We start from the raw sequence: 22,010 nt of genomic DNA on the forward strand, positions 1-22,010 counted from the left end.
CATACCTCTTGCCACAACCACATGTTATTAGATAAATCACAAATTGACTTTTACAATTTATAAAACTGTTAATCTTAAATTCCTTATTTGGTAATATATTCACACCATGTGGCGGTGGCAAGGCAAACTGGAAAAAACTTTTGGCAGGCTTCATGTGTTTACATGCACTACAAGAGCCACATTTGAAGGAACCCCTAGTGATAAAAGTTTTTTTGAGACCAGAAGATTTGAGTTCACTTGGTGAGACATGAGATCCAATTGTTCTCGCTCTACGATATACAAAAGTAGGACCAGAATCCACATATTTTTTAAGGACAGGGTCCATGGATAAGACATTCCAATGTTTTGAAATTATAGAGTTTACTTTTCCACTTTGTTTACTAAATTGTGAAATAAAAATAGGACATTTGTTTTTTGATTCTGTCAGTCCATGTGAGTCCTGTTTAATACCAATTGTCTTAACATTGTTAACAAGGCGAGAATCTCCAATTGGATGTGTGGGCAACAATGATGCTCTCTCTGTATGTAATGCATTTTCAAATGCAATTGCTAAATGTGATTTGGGGTATCCCCTTTCCAAAAATCTCCTTGTAAGCTCCTCAGACTGAGAAAGGAAACCACTCATAGTGGAAAAATTCCTTCTCAGTCTGAGGAACTGTCCCCTTGGTATGGCCTTTATGACATGGGATGGGTGGCAGCTGTCCGCCCTAAGAAAGGTGTTCCTGGCATTTTGCTTCCTATAAACATCCGTTTGGATTTTTTTGTCTATGTCTACAAATAATTGTAGATCCAGAAATTCAATGTGATGGAAATGAAAATTTAATGTAAATCTTAGATTATAAAGATTATTATTAAGATAAGATACAAAAGTGTGAAGTGTAGTGACATCCCCTCTCCAAATAATAATTAGGTCGTCCACAAATCTTTTATAAAAAACAATATTGTGACGAAATAAATTAGTGCTCGAATAAATAAAAAGTGCTTCCCACCATCCCATAAATAAGTTCGCAAAAGAAGGAGCAAAACTTGTACCCATTGCAGTGCCAATAAGTTGCAAATAAAACTTACCATTAAATGTGAAAAAGTTGTGCGTGAGTAAAAAGTGTATAGCGTCCAAAATAAAAGCCGATTGAAAGATTGATATTTCTGGTATCTCAATAAATTGGCGGACCGCTGCCAAACCATGGTCATGTTGTATAACAGAATACAGAGAGGTAACATCAAGTGTTACCCACAGTTAATCATTACCCCATTTAACATTTTTGATCTGATCAAGAAGATCACCAGAGTCCCGTATAAATGAGGGCAATTTCCTAACAAATGGCTGAAGAAAACCATTAACATATCTTGACAGACCATCTCCCAAAGATCCAATACTAGAGACAATGGGATGACCTGGAGGGTCGACCAATGTCTTGTGGATCTTTGGGAGATGGTGGAAGATAGGAATAATGGGATGAGATGGAATAATGAATTTAACCTCGTCCTTCGACAGAACTTCCATAATAACACCTGAGTCAACCAGTTCTACAAGGAACTCCAAGAATTGCGGTGTGGGGTCGGCGGATAGTACACGATAGGACCGGCCATCATCCAGTTGGCGTAATGCCTCCCTGATGTAACCGTCTCTGCCCTGCACCACCACCGCACCCCCCTTGTCCGCACTCTTAATGACCAATGCAGAATTATTTTTCAAAGATTTTAAAGCTAAACGCTCACTTTGATTCAAATTGTCATGATCTATATAGGATAGGGAAAATCCCTGAGCTAGAAGACGAAGGTCTCTTATAACCAGATTTTCAAACATAGTCAGAAATTGACCCTTGACATGAGTGGGGTAGAACACAGAACTCCTTTTTAGGCCTGAATTCCATTCAGAAACTGTAGGAATATTAACATCATCAACCGTCTGTTCAGATAAAAGATCATTCATATCTTGCAGGGTACAAAAATCATTAAATGTATGTAAAGCAATAGATACCGGAGGAACAGAGTCGGATGAGGGGACATCACTCTCGGTAGCGTGTGATGGCCCCCCATCTAAATCCTCATCTCCGGTCGACCTAGTAACATTTGGAATAAAATTGTCAAAAAACTTTTTCAAGGATAATTTCCGAACAAACTTATACACATCAATAGTGGTTTCGAACAAATTAAAGTTCATTGAAGGTGAAAATTTTAGGCCTTTATCCAGTAGTGACAACTCTGTAGGAGAGAGAGCAGTTCCTGAAATATTTATAACATTAGATATATCATTCAAAACTTCTTCCTTTTGGAGGCGGACCTGTAGCCCCTCCTCCTCCCCCCCCTCCTCCCTCTTCTGATTCTCTTGTGTCCTTTTGAAATAAAGGGAAAGATTTTGGTTGTTGCTGTTGCTGTCTCTGTTGATTAACATTTTGATAAGAAAAAGCATCCTGGGACCTAGGTGGTTGACCCCAAAAGGTGCGTCCACCTCTCCCTCGCCCCCTGGATGGAGCTCCACGACCACGATGATCATCATTCTCAAATGTATTGACAAAAGATACAGAATGAGAGGTAGAGGCAGTTTCTGCATCTGAAACATCAGATTCGCCACTCTGATAATCCACATTCTTAGATTTTAAAATGGACTTATTGGGAGTAGATTTAAACTGAATGAATGATTTATCTTTGTTATTTGATCTTTCCTGAATAGAATTTATCCTCTGCCAATGGTAAACCTGGTTCTTTTCATAGTCATATCTGTCCCGATCATATTTAATTTGTTTTTTAGACATAATACCACATTCCACATTTTTTACCGTTTTGGAGAGAATAACATCAAATTCCTTAAAGCCCTTTAAACCTTTGAAACTGTATAGGTTTTTTTGCAGTTCTGTGATTTGAATATCAAGCTGATCTTTCTCCTTCATTTTCTGAAACACTATTAACTCCATCAAACGAAAAGAGCAGTCATTGAGGGCTGTCACCCATCTATTTTCAAAATCCACATCCGGAAAACCAAAGGAGGGGGCTTTTTTAACCCTTAGTCCTCTTGGGATCCTTTTACATTTAGCATAGTTCTCCAGGCTTATAATGTCCCACCATAAGCGGTTCTTATGAATCAATAAACTTTCCAATTTTTGAAAGTGGATTTTGAGATCAGAGATGTCAGTGGTATCCAAATCCACAATGTTATCAAACACACGTAAAGCTTGTTTTTTTCTCTGTGTATCATCACAAGTGTTGAAAAAATAAGTATCCGAAATATCTTCTAATTCATCCATATTATCCCCTGGTTCCTCCATACCAATATAATGGAACACAAAGGGGGTACTGAAGCCACAAAAAAGTAACTATAAAAGTGTATAAAAAGCAAAAATATAAAAATTAGGGATCTTCCTTTTAAATTCAAAGATTAAGCTCCAAAAAACCTATGCATGTGCGGCTCCAACCTGTATATATTGCAATATGGAAAATAGCTGAAGCGCTCAAATGCAGGTATATCTCAAAATGATAATAAGCCAGACCACTGTACCAGGGTACTAACAATTGATATAGTACCTATTGTGTCATATAATGGGTACTATCCTCCTGAAGACAGGTGGTGTGTGGTGCAACCCACTCACCATATGTCTCATTGGCAGGTTCCCCTGAAAAATATGCAAATACTCACATCCTGGTAGGGCAGGCAGGCAGGCTGTGCAGCTACTCAATGCAATACAGGGAAAAGGGAAACCAAAAAGCGCACCAGCACAAACGGAGCAGGAAGAAACCAGAACAAAAAAATGATTAAAAGGGCACTTTAATGTGGCAAAAGACCCATCCAATGCATTTCGAACGTCGCAGCGTTCTTTTTCAAGGATAAAACACAATGTGATAACATCCATTATATACCCTCTTACCTGTGGGCCATTTCGCGCCAAAAATCAGAACCTGATGACGTCATAACAGAGCGACTCAGTGCCGATCTAAGGGCAAAAGGAAGTACCAAAGGCAGTGTGGCCATTTTGGATGTGGGCAAACATAGGAACACAATAACAAAGCTTTATTGACCATTCCAGCAGAACAAAATACATTGCTGCTAACTGGACAAGCATATTTAAACGAAATAAAGCTATATTAAACTAAACTAATGCTTAATAAAGGGTACTATTATATCAAGGAAAAACATGAACAAGGTGGATTAAAAAACTAGCTGTGTTGCAACTAAGTTATATACAAAAAAAAAGTTAAAAATAAAAACCTCTAGACATGATTAAAAAAATGTGCAAGAAAAGTAAATTTAAAGACATATTACACATACATACTGCATAACACAGATTGTGTACCTAAATCATAGGAACCAGGGAAATACAACCATTATAAAATATGAAGTATTATCCACAAGATACATCAAAGAACAATTTAAGCTTACATATTAGCATAATATTTGCATGATAAGGCATAGGTTCAAAGGTTATAATGACAAGAATATAATGTCCAATATAATGACAATTGTCTTATTTAATCTGTATTACCAACTAATTACACCATAATACGTCTATCACAAAAATGTTTACAAAAAATGTGTTAGTTGCCAGTCAATGTTCAAGCCCATAGGGAAGCGCGTTTGGAGAGTGAAGATCCAATACGCCTCCCTACGGTCCACAAGGTTGAGATGATCACCTCCTCTAGATTTAGAAATAACTGATTCAATCCCCAAAAAGGAAAAATTATTAATTCCTCCCTGACCACATTCAGTGAAATGTTTTGAGACTGGATGATTAGTGTCTCTCAATTTTATGAGCCTTAAATGCTCTAACATCCTGACCTTAAGGGCTCTAGTCGTCCTCCCCACATACCTCTTGCCACAACCACATGTTATTAGATAAATCACAAATTGACTTTTACAATTTATAAAACTGTTAATCTTAAATTCCTTATTTGGTAATATATTCACACCATGTGGCGGTGGCAAGGCAAACTGGAAAAAACTTTTGGCAGGCTTCATGTGTTTACATGCACTACAAGAGCCACATTTGAAGGAACCCCTAGTGATAAAAGTTTTTTTGAGACCAGAAGATTTGAGTTCACTTGGTGAGACATGAGATCCAATTGTTCTCGCTCTACGATATACAAAAGTAGGACCAGAATCCACATATTTTTTAAGGACAGGGTCCATGGATAAGACATTCCAATGTTTTGAAATTATAGAGTTTACTTTTCCACTTTGTTTACTAAATTGTGAAATAAAAATAGGACATTTGTTTTTTGATTCTGTCAGTCCATGTGAGTCCTGTTTAATACCAATTGTCTTAACATTGTTAACAAGGCGAGAATCTCCAATTGGATGTGTGGGCAACAATGATGCTCTCTCTGTATGTAATGCATTTTCAAATGCAATTGCTAAATGTGATTTGGGGTATCCCCTTTCCAAAAATCTCCTTGTAAGCTCCTCAGACTGAGAAAGGAAACCACTCATAGTGGAACAATTCCTTCTCAGTCTGAGGAACTGTCCCCTTGGTATGGCCTTTATGACATGGGATGGGTGGCAGCTGTCCGCCCTAAGAAAGGTGTTCCTGGCATTTTGCTTCCTATAAACATCCGTTTGGATTTTTTTGTCTATGTCTACAAATAATTGTAGATCCAGAAATTCAATGTGATGGAAATGAAAATTTAATGTAAATCTTAGATTATAAAGATTATTATTAAGATAAGATACAAAAGTGTGAAGTGTAGTGACATCCCCTCTCCAAATAATAATTAGGTCGTCCACAAATCTTTTATAAAAAACAATATTGTGACGAAATAAATTAGTGCTCGAATAAATAAAAAGTGCTTCCCACCATCCCATAAATAAGTTCGCAAAAGAAGGAGCAAAACTTGTACCCATTGCAGTGCCAATAAGTTGCAAATAAAACTTACCATTAAATGTGAAAAAGTTGTGCGTGAGTAAAAAGTGTATAGCGTCCAAAATAAAAGCCGATTGAAAGATTGATATTTCTGGTATCTCAATAAATTGGCGGACCGCTGCCAAACCATGGTCATGTTGTATAACAGAATACAGAGAGGTAACATCAAGTGTTACCCACAGGTAATCATTACCCCATTTAACATTTTTGATCTGATCAAGAAGATCACCAGAGTCCCGTATAAATGAGGGCAATTTCCTAACAAATGGCTGAAGAAAACCATTAACATATCTTGACAGACCATCTCCCAAAGATCCAATACTAGAGACAATGGGATGACCTGGAGGGTCGACCAATGTCTTGTGGATCTTTGGGAGATGGTGGAAGATAGGAATAATGGGATGAGATGGAATAATGAATTTAACCTCGTCCTTCGACAGAACTTCCATAATAACACCTGAGTCAACCAGTTCTACAAGGAACTCCAAGAATTGCGGTGTGGGGTCGGCGGATAGTACACGATAGGACCGGCCATCATCCAGTTGGCGTAATGCCTCCCTGATGTAACCGTCTCTGCCCTGCACCACCACCGCACCCCCCTTGTCCGTTAGTTGCAACACAGCTAGTTTTTTAATCCACCTTGTTCATGTTTTTCCTTGATATAATAGTACCCTTTATTAAGCATTAGTTTAGTTTAATATAGCTTTATTTCGTTTAAATATGCTTGTCCAGTTAGCAGCAATGTATTTTGTTCTGCTGGAATGGTCAATAAAGCTTTGTTATTGTGTTCCTATGTTTGCCCACATCCAAAATGGCCACACTGCCTTTGGTACTTCCTTTTGCCCTTAGATCGGCACTGAGTCGCTCTGTTATGACGTCATCAGGTTCTGATTTTTGGCGCGAAATGGCCCACAGGTAAGAGGGTATATAATGGATGTTATCACATTGTGTTTTATCCTTGAAAAAGAACGCTGCGACGTTCGAAATGCATTGGATGGGTCTTTTGCCACATTAAAGTGCCCTTTTAATAATTTTTTTGTTCTGGTTTCTTCCTGCTCCGTTTGTGCTGGTGCGCTTTTTGGTTTCCCTTTTCCCTGCATTACAGGATCTGTAACTGCATAAAAGTGCCGCAATTCATCCACAATGTTTTTCCTTAAATTGACAGCAAGCGCCTTTTTTACGCGATTCCCACCGTAGTTCACTTTGAAGGCCCAATCGCAGTACAACGAGTAGGGAACATGGTGCTTAAAAATGAACAAGGCAAACTTGTGGGGTACACCAGCACTCTTCACCCTATACTTCTCCCTGAGCGCCGGTGGCAGATCGCACAGGGTGATGTCAGGCACCGTATCTATGCGAGCGGTTGTAGGTCTTTTGTGAGTGTGTGTGCTTGAGGCGACGGGCGATGGTAGGTTGTCTGGGAGGAAGCTTTCCTCTGGTCTAGGTCACCGTGTTGTCTCCGGACGTGGTCTTGACGGGGTTGTCATGTCCTCCTCAACGGCATACATGTACACTACATCTTCTGGTGGAGGGGGTGCACTTGGTGATGGAAGGGGGTCGAAGGTCCCATTCATCACACCCATGTCACCCCCCTGCTCCGGTGTCAGGGAAACAGGGGCACTAGCACCGAGCAAATAATGTATGCCCGCTATGTCAGCCTCTATCTTCTCCATCCGTCGATCCATCCGTTGATCCATTTGTAGCATCCGGTTCTCCACATTTAGCATTGTCTCCAGAAGCAGATCTATCTTTGCTAGCACAATAGAGTTCCCGGGGAGATCCACACTTATCCCATTCAGCATCCGGTCTAACGCGCTGCTTCTTGTGCATGGCGTGTGAACATCTGGGGGGATGGGTGCAACAGAGGATGAGATGGGGGTTCCATGGACAGAAGCGGCATCGACATCAAGGAAGAGTGGAGGAGGTGACCTGTGGATACCCGGTAGAGGAGAAGCGGCAGCGTCGTCGAAGAGGGATGGAGAAAGTGACCTTTGGATTTCCGGGCGAGAAGCAGAGTCGTCCAAGAGCAATGGAGACAGTGACCCGTGGATTTCAGAGGCGGCGGCATCGTTCGATGGAACCGGAGAAGATGGGGGTGGAGAAGACGGGCTGAAGATTTCCGGGACAGCGGCGGCAGAGTCGTCGAAGCATATGTGAGTAAGTGGTCTGCGGGTTCGATGGGTTGGCTGCCATTCGTTTTGCGTCGAGAGTACATCACCGTATATCTTCTTCACATAATGAGGCTTGCGTCTAAGAAAGCCCTTAGCCTTTGGGGTCAGCAGAAGGTTTTCTTTATTCGCCTTAGCCTGTTGCTTTTGCCTTGGCGTGGAAACGGCTGCCACCTTTCGCTTTTTCAGCTTGAGAGGCACGGCAGAGGCGAGTGGGTTCCTGCGTCCATAGAAACGGGGTTGCTCCATGGAAGCAGGTGGCACAATGCAGTATCTGGACAAGGGTAAGTTCCGATAAAGATCATAGAGTGGTGGGCTATGCAAAGTGTGTAACCTTTTATGCATTGCGACCAGGTACAGGTTTTGAAAGTGGGCGTACTCTAATGTGAGTGATTACCGTATAAATACACCATCCATTTTGTGAATTGACTGCACATAGAATACACATCGACTAAACATCGAATATACATTCTTGTGTTTGTATTTCTTTGTACTCGCAGCAATGCCTGTAAAAAGATTTCAAAGGAGCTCAGCATGCGAATTAAGGAGATGTACACGAGCGGACACCGAATTGCAGATATCCAGCGCTGGTTAGCTACTTCTGAGCTCGTTGTGCCATCAACCACCGTGTGCTATCATGCATACGGAAAAAACAGAGACCGCAAAAGGGCACCAAGGGTAACTAACGCGTAAGTATATTTATAAAACTTAACAAAAAAAATATATATAAAACTGTACTTGCTGTACTGTTCATACAGTACAGTACATCTACAGTACAGTTCTGTATCTACTGTAATACTGTTGTTATTTCTGTTGATTTATATTACAACATAGTTTGTATATTTATATTTATAGTACAACAGTATACATTTTTTGTATATTTCTATTTATCGTACAACGGTATATATAGGGTGTATATTTATATTTATATCACAAAGGTATATATATTTTGTAGATTTATATTTATAGTACAACAGTATATATATTTTGTATATTTATATTTATAGTACAACAGTACACATTTTTTGTATATTTCTATTTATCATACTGTACAACGGTATATATAGGGTGTATATTTATATTTATATTACAACCGTATATATTTTTGGTATATTTATATTTATATTACAACATTATATTTATATACATTTTATATTGCTGCATATTAATAAAACTATATATTTTCTTTACATTGTAGGGAGACAACTCTTCTGGTGGACAAAATAAGTGAGGAGAATGATGAGAGGAGTGCATTAAGGGTTAAAAACACTCTGCAGGAAAAGCACAATCTGACTGTATCCGAGACCAGCATAAAGAAGATGAGACGCAGCATTGGATGGAAATATGGACGTGTGAGGTTAGTACTGGACAGTACAGGAGGTAACAGTGTTGTTTAGCAAACTGTACTGTACTGTGCCGCTAAAATTTTTTATTCCTTGTCATTACAGAACGTACCCCATGATACGGGACGCAAACAAAATCAAAAGAGTGGTCCAGGCCCAGGCATGGATCGACAGTGGGGAGACTTTCCAGGATTGCATCTTCACTGATGAGTCTACTGTGTCGCTGGAGAGATTTGCAAGCTTTGCATTCCACAAAAAATTCCGCATATCTTTGAAGCCGCGGCCAAAACACCCTGTGAAGCTGCATGTGTGGGGTGCCATCTCTAGGCATGGACTCGGTTGCATTGTCATCTTTGAAGGTAAAATTTATCAAATATAATGTCGCCTAATGCACTGTACTTTACTAGTGTTGCCTTACTGTATGCACGGTACTGTACTATTGTGCAGTTTTTTGAGCACTTTTCTTTTCTTGCTATAGGAATCATGAATAAAGCTTTCTTCCAAGACAACATTGTGCCCGAGACTTCCCCAATGATCACCGCTTCTACCAGGACAACGATCCGAAGCACACCACGTCAACAGCGCATATCCTCGAGCGCGGCATCAACTGGGTGAAGACGCCAGCGGAGTAAGTGCAGTAAACCGTGTCTCATTTTTGTTCCCCACTGTTTTTAGCTCTTAAACCAATTGTCCTTTTATTCCAATGACAGATCGCCAGACTTCAATCCGATCGAAATGGTCTGGCATCAGCTGAAGGACCATATCCGGAAAGTTGCGAAACCCTCCAAAAAGGACGAGTTGTTGAAAGGCATAATGAGTTTTTGGAACGATGTACTCACCGTGGAACGCTGCAATAAATATATAGACCATATTGCCACTGTGTTGCCCATTGTCATTGCGCGTAATGGGCAAGCATCAGGAAAGTAATACTGTGCTGTAGTATTGTAAGTACAGTATGATACAGGTAAGTATGGCACAGATTTTTTTCTTTCCAGATAGTCAGAGTATACAGTAGTTAGTTTTTTCTTTACAGAGAGAGCAGCACCAGCCATCAGGTTACAGTACATAGAATTTAACAGTAGTCAGAGTATACAGTAGTTCCAGTATACAGTAAACTAGTTTGACAGTACAACAATAACTGCCTACTAACTGCTCAATTTTTTTCTTTCCAGAGAAAGCAGCACGAGCCACCTACAGTAGTTCTACACATCACACAATGCCATAATACAGTACGCACATACAGTACAGTACAGTAACTGCACTAATTTTTTGTTTTTTGTCATTTCAGGAAAAAGGGTGGCCTGAGGGGAGGTGGGTTTTTGTGTCCAGTCTAATCTGTTTGTACAGTAAAATGTACAGTATATAAACAGCAGTAATGATGTACACAAAACCTCTCCTCTCTCAATGAACTACTGTACTCTAGACAGAATGAGGAAAAGATAAAGACGGGAAAAAAAATATTACTATACAGTATATACAGTATACAGTATATATATATTATACAGTACATTACAGTATATATTATTAATTAATATTCTTATAAATGTGCATTTTTCATGTTTCCTCATGTTTTACAAATGTTTTCTAAATGGTTATCCAATTTCCATCTGCCAAAAGTACTTAATAAAGACTGCATTACAGTATGTATTATTCATGATTATTTTTATATTTGTATTTTTTGGGTCCTGACAAAATAAAATAAATATTTATTCACTTTCCTGCTAATCATAATCATTGACAACAACCACACCCCCCCCGACAGTATAAGAATGAATGACAAAACAACATGAATCAGTTAATGTTTTTTTTACTCTCAATTATCACAATGCTGTGCACATCAGATTAACATTTCAAATTCGAGAGGGGATTTTCCAAAGCGTCACCGTAAACAAAGCCTCTAAGGGTTGGGGGGGGGAATGGTGTGATTACACGCAGGCGCACTGAGGCTTTGTAGCTCGGCTATGGACGGATTAAGAACACAATGGCAATTTTCAGAAGATTAACGACTCTGTGGAGAGAGGGGGTTGGTAGGGTGACTCATGCGCTGTAAGGAGCAAACTCCCATCTCTAAAAGGATTAGAGTACACGCAGGCGCAGTCAGCCGATTGACGCTTGGCTAGGGACGGATTAAAAACACAATGACTACAGTAACTGCAGAAAATGAGCAAAGCGTTGTTGTGTGTTTTTTTACACAGGACATGCACGACTCCAGTCCCTGAGGGCCGCAAACAGGCACGGTTTTCAAGGTTGCCCTGAAAACCTGCCCTGTTTGCTGCCCTCTAGGACTGTACTGGAGTAATTTCAACCCACAGAACAAATTATTTTAAATAATATTTATATTTTAAAGATATAAAAGAATGTACTGTATTTTATATAAAACATGTGACTGTAAACCATACTGACTGACAAATGTTTTCACACATATACTGTAGCAGTAAACCATACACCTGTTGATGTTTTGAATTGCTGTGCACTTAAAATGTTTCAACATTGTACAGTATTTGTAAATAAATGTTTTTGTACTGACTCCACCAATAAAAGAACATGTTGATTTGTCTTACATTGTTTCCATTTGCTCCTTTGACAGTGTAACAAATGTCGAGGCTTACTGCACTGTTTTTTTACTGCCAGACCGCAAAGCCGCAAGATCGGCAACATTGTCAAAAAAGAGCAATGATCGCGCAATTGGCGTGGGAACTAGGGCAATTGGCGTGGGAATTTCTGTTCTAGGGCACCTAGAAATAAAATTCATTTTACCTATAGATATTAGGAACCCCCTCACTTGACCCCAACAGGGTCCGACCAGTAATGGCGACGAGAAAGGGTCACGCCGGCGAGGAGGGTCCTATCATTGACCGTAATGGCGGAGAAAGCCGTGCTGCTTTGAAACGGCTAAGTCAGAATGAGCAGAAACCTGGAACCCATAACTCCGGTTCTGTTCAACGTATAGGGCTCAGATTCGGTCACCATGTAGTCCTAGTTCAGGCAGGCCTGCATGGCAAATAGCAACCCTCTTGTGGCAACAGAACGGAGTCAGGGTAATCACGCAATTGGCATGGGAACAAGGGCCTCGGTCAAGTTCACGGCCAATTGGCGTGGGAACTTCTGTTCTAGGGCACCTAGAAATAAAATTCATTTTGCCCATAGATGTTAGGAACCCTCTCACTTGACCCCAACAGGGTCCGACCAGTAATGGCGACGAGAAAGGGTCACGCCAGCGAGGAGGGTCCTATCATTGACCGTAATGGCGCAGAAAGCCGTTTCTAACCAGTGCGGCTAAGTCAGAATGAGCAGAAGGTATTAGACTTCAAAGACAACAGCTTGCAAACGCCCCCATAAGTTTTTACACTTCATTGCAGTATTGCAGAGAGCGAGAATAAAATGCTTAAATCACGGCCATGAAAATAACGCAATTCACTCCGGGCGAAAATGACACAAAACCGCACATAACCGGGATAATCTGAAATTCGCGGAGCTAGCCGAGTTAGAATAAAAGGTGCTGCCACTGTACTACATGAAGCGTAAAAAGAGCTTTAATAAAACATAACGACATGTGTTTGTGCAAATTCTTTATGTTCGCCTTTGAATTCTCAATATTCCATGCAAGACTTGATTATGCAGTAATGGCCTGTTTATAGGTGTAACATAGATTATCACTAACATATATATATATATTATATGTATATATGTATCGACACATTCATGAAATAGTGAATTATGCATTTCTGTGCACAGACACAGTATAACGAAGTTATACATTACTGTGACAAAGAATGAGTGCGGGTGTGCTTTGTGGTTATGCATGTTAACCCATTGTTTGTAAAAAGATTCACACATACATTCAGCTTTCAACTATAGGGCAAAGATGTTGAATGCTTTGTAAAGTAGAAGGTTGCAGTGTGTTATTTGGAAGATCATTACACACAATCCCTTCATGCAGGTCAAGTTGTGTATGTTTACTCATAATGATGTCATCCACGATTGCTGAGCCAATACATGTTTCCAAACACACATAGATATATATATAATATTTTTTGTTTTTTTAGGACAACTATATATAAATATATATATATATATATATATATATATATATATATATATAGATAGATAGATAGATAGATAGATAGATAGATAGATAGATAGATAGATAGATAGATAGATAGATAGACAGACATATATACAGATATATATGTAGGTATGCTTACACTGGCGACACACTTTATTCGAGCTCGGCTAGTCCCACGAATTCGGGTATACCCGGGTGTATTGAGGTTTGTGACTGTTTTCTGCCCGAGTGCATTGAGGTATTTTCCAGGCAGGGATTGAAGCATTTTATTCCCGCTGGCTGCAATACTGCACAGTATATATATATACTGCATTACAATTCATGAATTTATGCCATCTGGTAGACACGCGAAGCATTGCAGCCTATTAAATCCTAATCATTATCATTTAACAGATCAGCCGCCCGTCAGCCAGGCATGAACCCAGGCTGGGAAGGCAAACGCAACGGGGCTTGTCAGAGGTGAGGAGCGGCGCATTCCAGGTATCTGCCAGGTACATACTGGGTATTTGCTCGAATAAAGTGTGTCGGTGCAGTATATTGGGAAGAAACTATAAGTTTGAGCGGAAATATAGATAAGAACTGTAACATACGACATGCGTAGTACAGTAACATTTGCCACCTGGTTGAAATTGAGCCGAATAAATTCCGATATCTCTGTCCCCTGGCAAACCCTCCACGACGACAGGAAGAAATTTTTCCCGCATCTGCTCCTCCAATGGAGTTAACATAAGAGCTTGTGCTGGCGGCCCACCTCCAGTGCCAGAAGCATGCATCCGTTGTGCTTGGATTTTTTTCTTTAAGTTTGCCCTGATATCATCGAATCTCTTCTGACAATTCGCCCGGTCCCTGACATGATTCCCACACGCAGACACAGCCAATGTTATTTGATCCCACATTTCTTTTATGGAGGATGAACTTGTCCGCCCTTGAAATACATACAAAATATATGACGGTAAATATTATTAGAAAAACGAGCAGTTTTCGAAAGTGCTACCTGTTCCAAGAGATACCAAACATGCTGGTTTAGGTTGAATATGTGTACCACATGACCATTTACGTGTAAACATACAAATCTAAGGAAGCTTGCATGAATGTTGTATGACCTTTGGCAAACTTTTTAGACTGATTGTTATGGTCGTTATAAAGCATGAAGGATTATGTGGGTAACAATGAACTTTAATTGATAAATATTAGATAATAATAGTTTGATATTAAGACATCTTAAATGAGATAGGATAACATGTCTTTGAACAATCAATGCAAAGATAGACTTACCTAGTAAATGCCCATACAGAGAGTCATAGTGCTCCAAAATCCCTGTGACAAGAACTCTGTTTTCCTCTTCATTGAAACGAGGATTACGTGGCCACTCCACACGTTTCCTCCGACCATGTGCAGCCACAGAGCTTGGCTGCTGCTAACTGGACTCTCCTTCTTCCAATGGAAGAGACTCCAAAAGCGGCCCACCACCAACCACCCCACCACCAGACACCCCAGCAGCACCACCACCAGACACCCCAGCAGCACCAGCAACAGACACCCTATCAGCAACAGACACCCCAGCAGCACCAGCAACAGAGCCACCAGCAGAACTCGCACTCACAGCAACACCACTCACACTCCCAGCAACATCAGTCACACTCGCAGCAACAGCACTCCCCTGAATCCTACGTTCACTCAGACGCATACTCACACGACTAATAGTACCACTCACACCAGCATCACTCCTCCCACTCCTTTCGGCCATACCTATAGCACTCATAAAGAACAGAAAAGAAATTTAAAGACAATCGCACTGAACACTTACAAAGTGAAAACAAGACAAAGATGTTAACAAAACAACACAGGACAAACCTCTCACAATACACAACTCTCTCAGTCAATATGAAATATGTAAATCGCCCAGCTCTGTGTGTCTCTCTCTCTCTCTGTCTCTTCCAACAACACAGAGAATGAATAAAAATACACGCTGCCTTTAAATGGGCCGCTCAATCAAAAACATGCTTGCTTCGGCAGATTCAGCAAGAAGTTTCATTGGCGAACCTAACACCACCTCGCCATGCACGCCGATACACCTGTGTGTGATCCAACAGGAAAGGGATAGGGAGTGATCACAGAACCATACTAATTGAGTAATTATATAAATAAATAAATCATGTAATCAAATTGTGGGTGCAAACTGTGAACTGACAAGTGAATCAGAAAAAAGGGGGGGAAGGGAAACACAAAATGATTGTGCCCCTAAAAGAATTCACTAAACTGCACACCACTAAATGTAAAAAATAACTTTTAATAAATGTACTTAAAACATATATTACCAAAGACTTGTGTAATGTGAATTAAAAATGAATTAAATCAGCAATATCAAGCATCTGTGTCATCTAGTATATATGAGTATGCTATCCCAATTAACCAGCTAATGATGGTGAGATATAGAAGACATAAGATGCTATGAGTCAGGGTGTTAACCCCTCTGGGTCAGCTGTTAGATCGGTTGGTGAACATATAGAGGTCAGCGAGACCAGGTAAATAGTAATGGATGAATATCCAATCCTCCTAATATAATCATATCATTGAACACCTCAGTGATTTCTTATCAGTTTGGTGAGGTGCAGACCTTTGCAGAAATCTATATGTTCACCAACCGATCTAACAGCTGACCCAGAGGGGTTAACACCCTGACTCATAGCATCTTATGTCTTCTATATCCCACCATCATTAGCTGGTTAATTGGGATAGCATACTCATATATACTAGATGACACAGATGCTTGATATTGCTGATTTAATTCATTTTTAATTCACGTTACACAAGTCTTTGGTAATATATGTTTTAAGTAAATTTATTAAAAGTTATTTTTTACATTTAGTGGTGTGCAGTTTAGTGAATTCTTTTAGGGGCACAATTATTTTGTGTTTCCCTTCCCCCCCTTTTTTCTGATTCACCTGTGTGTGATCGGCAAATCATCGGCAGAGTGGGAACAAATGTTTTCGGCTTGATTCGGAAGGGATTCGGCACTTATTGCATACGGCGAGGGAAAAATCGGCACAATCATGCCAATAAGGAACACTTGGCGAGAGGACTTTTTCGGTGCTTACTGCATAGAGCCCTATGTCACATATCCTCCCCCCCCAGCTTACACCTTCTGGGGTGAGCGACCATGGATATCCAGTGTACAGAAGTGTCCCCTCTAAACACGAGCTAATTCCTACACATTAATCATTCACTGGAAACTAATATGGACCTTTTCCTAAAAGTTCCATTTGACTATGTGCAGCAATTACTGACACTATGTTTCGTCATAACACACTATTCTTGACGAACCTATTTTGTTGCCTTTCAATAAGGAACCATTTTTCTTAGAAACAACAACTTCCTATACCCCAGGATATGATAAACCTTATCTGTATATATATTCACGAAACCGGACAGTTTCCATCACCTCCCTGGGGGTTTCCTACTCTAGAATATGAAAATATTATATAGAAAGGGCCATTAACTTTTTACATTACCTAGTAATCTTGTTAAGGGCCGTCACGCTATATATTAACTTGTGGTCTTACCTACATTTTCAGAAAATACAACCTTGCCATATGCATGTACTGCTCATCATGGAGGCATAATACCACATAGCTATACTATCTTATTTGCAAGGTTAAGTGTCCATGACATAATCCACACATGTAATCTAATCGGTTAGTTCCCACACATTTTTTCTTCTTGACTTCCAGTCTATTACATCCTCAGACTTCATTTCAACGCCCGCTACATCCTGCACATGACTGGACCGAATCTTCAGCCTCTGACGAGACACCAGGACCGGATTCTCCTTGGCTCCACACTGTGGTCCAGAGTAGTGAGATCTGGAACCCACTTAGCTAAAACATCTGTGGTGGCCTAGGTGTCTGCATGGGCATTAGCTTCTGTAGGATACATACAATTGGGCTGGGCCATTACATTTTCCTGTAATGGAGACACCTGTACATTACTGTTCCGCATAGCTTTCATTTGTCTTAACTCTGCCGCCATCTTTTCTATGTACAGTACCTTACTACATGCCAGTGGCCTGCCCATTGCGCTCTAAAGTATGGGCAAAATGCGACTAATATAATCAATATAATTGTTGCATTTTTGTACGGTGAGTATATCGTTCAAGAAACTCAGTATTCCTTATCTTAATTCCTCTTTGTTGGATGGTTTAACAACCTTTCTTATATGATCCTTCATCGCATGCCAGACCAATTCTATCGGGTTCAAATCTGGTGCTCTGAAATGGGAGGGGGGGGGGGAATTTCGAATTAGTTGATCAGTGAGATCAACTTAGTTGAGGTCAGTTAGTTTGAAACAATGAGAAACCATTACTGTAAACTAGAACACTTACTCCGGTTGCGTCTTAACCCAGTTGATCCCACTGGCAAGATTATAGGCACTAGAGGCTGTATTTTTAGGTCATTGTCCTGGAAAAAACGGTGACCACCAGATGGTAAATCATGCTTAATGTATTGAGCAATATGGGTGACAATTTGCTCTTGAAAAAATACTATCTCCTTGATTCCTGAACAAGAAAAGAAAAAAAACTGAAAAAGATGAGCATTAGGGTACAGAATACACTACAGTTGTACAGTGGATAATGCTACAGCATGTGACTTTGTGCATTATTTTACCCTCAAAGATGATTAGGCATCCTGGTCCACGTCTAGAGATCGCACCCCACACATGCATCTTTAGTGGGTGCTTGGGCCGTGGCTTCAGAGATAGCCGTCCTTTTTTGCGGAATGCAAAGGTGGCAATTCTCTCAAGAGCTCCCATTGTCTCATCAGAAAAGATGACATCTTGAAAAGTCTTTCCACTTTCGATCCATGCCGTGCTTGGTACACTCTTTTTATCTTGTTGGCCTCCCTTATCATAGGATACAGTCTGTAATGATAAGGATGAATTTTACAGGGACTGTACAGGCAAACCACACTTTTAACTAAAGTACTGTACAACACTTTTACTGCACAGTAATCACAGTACAGTATCAACCCTGTTGTGTCACTCTGAACTATTGCAATATACTGTACATTATTACAATAAGACACTTACTTTACACGTCCATGTTTCCATCCCAGTTGGCTTCTCATGAACCTGATGCTGGTCTCAGATGCTGTGATATTGTGACTCTTCTCTAGAATAGTCTTGACTGTTTCTGCACAGTGCAAATCATTAGCCTTGCTGATTTCGTCCACCAGACGCTTTGCTGTCTTGCAATTTAAAGGAAACGAGAACAATTTGTTAGGCCCAAAAATTACTAAACAAAAATATGCATTTTAATATGCAAGAAGCTTTTAGAGTCATAAAATCAGCTGGAGCAAAAAAAACCTTTAATATTTTCGTCTAAAAGTAGTACAGTAATTTGTAGGCTCGAATCTAATTGCAAAAAAAACAAGTAAACAAATGCATTTGGAAATGAAACAAGCTTATGCAAGTACTGTAATACAGTAATTACAGAATGAAAACAAAAATACTTACTCTGTTGTGACTGGGGGACTCCGCTTTACACTTTTTGCCTTACCCTGGGCATGATAGCTTACAGTGCTTTTTGCTAAACTGAGGCCCGAAGTACACTGGTGACACACTTTATTCGAGCTCGGCTAGTCCCACGAATTCGGGTATACCCGGGTGTATTGAGGTTTGTGACTGTTTTCTGCCCGAGTGCATTGAGTTATTTTCCGGCAGGGATTGAAGCATTTTATTCCCGCTGGCTGCAATACTGCACAGTACATATATATATACTGCATTACAATTCATGAATTTATGCCATCTGGTAGACACGCGAAGCATTGCAGCCTATTAAATCCTAATCATTATCATTTAACAGATCAGCCGCCCGGCAGCCAGGCATGAACCCAGGCTGGGAAGGCAAATGCAACGGGGCTTGTCAGAGGTGAGGAGCGGCGCATTCCAGGTATCTGCCAGGTACATACCGGGTATTTGCTCGAATAAAGTGTGTCGGTGCAGTAACTAACCAGTGTTGGATCTGTAAAATTCTGTGTCCTTTCTTGTACATATCCTGTATTCTCATGCTGAGATCCTTTTCCTCGGCATCGCTGCTTTAGAAAATAAATCAAGGAAAGAGGAATGTATATTCGATGTGTATTCGATGTATATTCAATGTGCATTGAATCAACAGAAGTGATGGTGTATTTATAATGTAATGGACCTCGCTCAACTGGTTTAGTATACAATACGCCGACTTTTAACACCTACAGCTCGTGTTCATGCTCGGCAAAGAATTCAAATAGGGATACAGTGCATAAAAGGTGACACCAATTGCATAGCCTCCCACATGCTGATCTCTATCTGAACAAGCTCTTGTACAGATACCGTATTGTACATTTTTCCATCTGCATCCATGGATCAACCCCGATTCTACGGATGCAAGAACCTGCTTTCTTCTCATGTGCCGACCACGAAAAAGCGAAAGTCGGAAGCGGTTTCCAAGCCAAAGCCAAAGGTGCCTAATAGAAAAGGTTCCGAAGGCTCCCAAGGCAAAGAACTTTATATCTTTATATCTATCCAAGTTCACATTGAAGCACATCAATACTGTAAGAAACCTAGCCATTTTAATTCAATCAACCTGTTTACCCTCATTAAACTAAGTTTTATGCCACCTCAGGCTACAGAGTTTTTTGACGCTAAAGATAAAGGAAAAAAAGTGATGGGGAGAGACATTTGATATCACATTATAATATGTAGTGGGACTTACATCCCCAGAATGCATGGAACAATAACTGGGGAATCCAACAAAGCAAACACTGGCCACATTAACTTTATTACAAAAAAAATTCTAATACTGAAATACTTAAGAAGTTTGCAGTTACTTTCTTCTTTTTTTGACAGGTACCAAATACTGTGGTTGTTTTACTAAAGTGCACAAAGTGTTTTATTAAGTGAAACTGACAGATAATTGCATCCTGATTAATTTGAAATGTATTCATTACACAGACAAATGTTTTAATCAGAATAATGCATTATAAAGTTCAGTATTATTGAACATAAATACATGAAATACCCATCATGCAAAAATCACTAGTTCTCTTTATTATACATATTGGTAAACTAATGCAACTTTCTTTATTTAATTTTTTCTTGTATACATTTAACCTACAGTATAAATATTGTGGTCCATACAGTATATACTAAGTGGTGCTATTCCATTCGCCAACTTCTGGCCCCTGGAGTAATACTATTGTACTTAATAAATATGGCCCTAAATCCTTTATAAAGTACAGGCGAAATACAGATAACCCATCTAGAATGCATACATACTAAATAGATGTCAAATAATGAGTTCTATTGAACTACTTTTTGTTAATACCTTTCATGTGTTGTTATTGAATAGAGCAGACATTTTATAAGTTTACAAACATATGATACATGTGTATTCCTTTTGTCTTTCAGTGATTCTTCCAATGTGGATTATCATCTTAATTTCCTGTATAGGGACTTGCCTTATAGGGGCAATATTTTGTATGTAAGTGCCTCTGTCATTATTATATATATAAATTATAATTTCATAACGTGGAAAGTTGAATACATTTCTTTAGTCAATACACATTTAAGATGATTTTTTGAGGGGGAGCATTTTTGTGCCTATTTAATTTGAAAAGCAATCCAATGTCTATTACTGCCTAAACTAATGCCACCATGGATTGTTAGGTGGAAGGGGCGTGTGGGGGGGGGGGAGGGAGTTATAAATCACCATTTCAGCACTGTGTTACTATCGATAATTCATTGACTGTAACACATACATTGAAGGAAGGTAAGAATCATTTGGCCTACCTAGTCCATCTGTTCTATCTACCAGTTATAACATTAGATTCTACCTGGTCTAAGAAATGTTTTTTCTCTTTCTTCCTTATTTATTATAAGCATTTGTGGGCTGTATTTGCCACCGTACAATTTTTAGGGAAGACTTTTCCATGCATTTACTACTCTCAATTGGACTGATGTAGAACACACGTTGTTATACTATTGTAGCACACAGTTACATATGGTAACTCTAGAAAGCAAAGATTTTTTTATATGTTCACTTGCAACTTAATTACCAGTCAACACATGGGGAAAAAATAGCCAAATCGATATGCTGAAATCCTCTAGCAATGCATACATTGTGACACCAGTATGTTCATTGTGGTAGGAGGCAAAAACAGTTAACTGTTCTAAAATATTCTTATCCTTTTACACAGTTTTAAATACTTACTGAAATACAGACACACATTAATGATCACTTATAAATATACTTATTTTTACATGAAAAAGACACACGCATGTGTTTAAATACTGGTAAATATACATACCCACATACAATTATTCAATTGAATCAAATATAAGTCACTTGAAGTACTGTGAATTGAGTGACAAATTCTACCTAGTATTTTAGTGTTTACAGTGTCATTGTTTGATAAATGGTAATAAAGATTGTGCTTTCTCTTTTATTTTCCCTTTCATATACTACAGTTGTTTTAAATATTTTCAGCACATCCCAATCTTTTAATATGTATTGTGACTACTGTATGTGGGATCTCAGCCTATTTAT

At 39.5% G+C, this 22,010-nt stretch overlaps 1 protein-coding gene across 6 annotated transcripts in view; it reads left to right on the forward strand.

Moving 5' to 3' along the window:
* LOC142487239 (zona pellucida-binding protein 2-like) overlaps positions 1-22,010 on the forward strand; it is a 222,357-nt gene that overhangs the window by 198,783 nt on the left and 1,564 nt on the right. For all 6 annotated transcript variants that reach the window (XM_075586153.1, XM_075586154.1, XM_075586150.1 and 3 more), the window contains one exon: positions 20,873-20,945. In XM_075586153.1, coding sequence (XP_075442268.1) covers positions 20,873-20,945 — 73 coding nt within the window. Of the gene's footprint in view, positions 1-20,872; positions 20,946-22,010 lie in introns of those variants that run through there.

The sequence above is a fragment of the Ascaphus truei genome, chromosome 2, assembly GCF_040206685.1.
Source record: "Ascaphus truei isolate aAscTru1 chromosome 2, aAscTru1.hap1, whole genome shotgun sequence".
Classification (NCBI taxonomy): domain Eukaryota; kingdom Metazoa; phylum Chordata; class Amphibia; order Anura; family Ascaphidae; genus Ascaphus; species Ascaphus truei.